Genomic DNA, 2,348 nt, shown 5'->3' on the forward strand with positions numbered 1-2,348 from the left:
GGATGCGCATATTGCGGCTAGACACATAACATCTCGTATCACATTCGTAGACATTTCCCGCGCCGGCATAGTGCAGCGTCTCTAGCTTACTATATTTGTCAGCCAGTCCGTTAGTTGTTTCAATGTAGCATATCATGACTTGCAATTATTATTATTATTATTATTTCCAAAGTGGATCACGGCATTAGCCGGTGGCTTCTGTCTTGACCGTGTCCCAACCTGGGACATAGGCATTCAATCCAGACTTTTTCGCAGGATGTGTGCTGTTCCCAGTAGTGCGATTTTCTGCACTTCTTGGGCAGTGTGGTGGCCAGAGAGCTCCTTAAGGTTCTTCTCAAAACCATTCGTTATAGAGCCAAGGGCTCCAACCACCACTGCTACAATTCTCGTCTTAGTATTCCACATCCTCCTAATTTCGATCTCCAAATCTTAGTACTTTGGTAAGTTTGTCTCTTTCCTTCACCATGATGTTAGTATCATTTGGTACGGCTAAGTAAAACAACAGGCATCGTTTTTCTTTCCTGTTGTGGATCACTATATCAGGGTTAATATTATTATTATTATTATTATTATTATTATTATTATTATCATCATCATTGTTGTTTTTGTATTTATAACAACCATTAATATGATGTGTTAAGACCAGCCTTATAACCCATTCATTGACATGGTCCTATTACCTACCTGCCCGTCACCATACTGGCACGTTTACGTCCTGTTCACGACCGTATTACCCTGTTTGTTATACATGGTCACTGACATATTGCCAGATTTATTGCGTAATATTAGCATGCGTAATAATACGCTATTGTAGGTGTAATATTGTAAGTGTATTACTTGTGTATTAGTATGGGTATTCCTATCTGTTTATGTAAGTGTTACCATGTTTCACCCTTGTTCATTGATACATTGTCGCATTTTCCTATGCGAGTCATTGGCACATTGCAACGTTTTTTTTACTCTCCATGACAGTGTTGACAGTGTAGCAGGAGTTTTTTTATTTGTTTATAGGAATATTCACACATTTCGCACCTGTCCATTATCATGTTGCCAGGTTTCCCACCTCCTTCTGAATAATTTGCGACATTTCATACCTGTCGAGGTATTCATTGCGAGATCTGTCTACCTGCTCATGGACACGTTGCCACATATCTCACATTGATACACCTTTTTACGTGTTCGTGAACACATTTATACACTTTTTACCTGCTCACTGACACACTGACAAATCTTTCACGTGTTCATTGACATAGTGCCAGGATTTCTCATTCCTTTGAAAGAGTTACCGCGGGTTTTCCCCTATTAACAAAAACACCGACACCATTTTTTCTACCTACTAATGCACATACTCCGAAGCATCGTACCCCATCAGCACATCATTGGCACATTGCCAACCTTCTTCTCTTTTTCTCTCACCTGCTCATGGACGTGTTACCGCAGACGATCGGACTATGGTCGGCGTAGTACCAATTCTCCTCGTTCTGCGTCCAGTCGGTGTAGTTGAAGTCGCTGCTGTTGGCGACGTAGTCCGGCGCGTCGGCGACGCATTTCTGTCGCAACACGCCGATGTAGACTTGCAGTGCGAACAGAGCGAATATCATCATGCAGAAGATGGTGAGCGCCATCACCTCGCCGAGCATGCGCAGTGAGTGCAGCAGCGCGTTGACGATCGTCTTCAGACCTGTGTGTGTGTGTGAACGGAAACATTTGACGGCGTGAGAATTCTGTGAAATATGTGAGATATTTGAAATGTGTGAAATGTACGTGGATATACGAAATTATTTGTGGAATATTTGAAATATATGTAAAATGTGCGTAATATACGAATTATGCAGAATATGTGAAATATACGTAATTTTCGAAATATGTGGAATGCATGAACGATACATTACAGACGAAATATATGAAATATATGAGATATATGAAATATACGAAATACTCGAAATCTGACAAATATACGAAATATATGAAAAAGGTCAAATATACGAAATATCTTAAATATATGAATTCCATATATAAATACACAGACGAACATGTGAGATATATTATATTTATGCTAGGCCACGACATGGTAGGGCGAAGATGAGCGAGATAAGTTGGCAATATGATTGCCTAACCTTCCCATTAACCCTAACCCTAATCCTAACATGCCCCTAACCCCGATCCTAACCCTAACCCTAACATACTCCTAATCCCGACCCTAAACGTAATCCAATTTTACGCTCAACCCTAACTCTAACCCTAATCCTAACATGCTCCTAATCCCAACCCTAAACGTAATCCAATTTGACGCTCAACCCTAACCCTACCCCTAATCCTAACATACTCCTAATCCCAACCCTAAACGT

At 40.6% G+C, this 2,348-nt stretch overlaps 1 protein-coding gene across 1 annotated transcript in view; it reads right to left on the reverse strand.

Moving 5' to 3' along the window:
* The window catches only part of LOC106805564 (sodium channel protein 60E-like), a 54,760-nt gene that overhangs the window by 34,786 nt on the left and 17,626 nt on the right, over positions 1–2,348 (reverse strand). The window contains exon 4 of the mRNA XM_014807214.1: positions 1,417–1,681. Coding sequence (XP_014662700.1) covers positions 1,417–1,681 — 265 coding nt within the window. The remainder of the gene's footprint in view (positions 1–1,416; positions 1,682–2,348) is intronic.

This window comes from Priapulus caudatus, unplaced genomic scaffold (genome assembly GCF_000485595.1).
Source record: "Priapulus caudatus unplaced genomic scaffold, Priapulus_caudatus-5.0.1 Scaffold118, whole genome shotgun sequence".
In the NCBI taxonomy this organism is placed as follows: domain Eukaryota; kingdom Metazoa; phylum Priapulida; class Priapulimorpha; order Priapulimorphida; family Priapulidae; genus Priapulus; species Priapulus caudatus.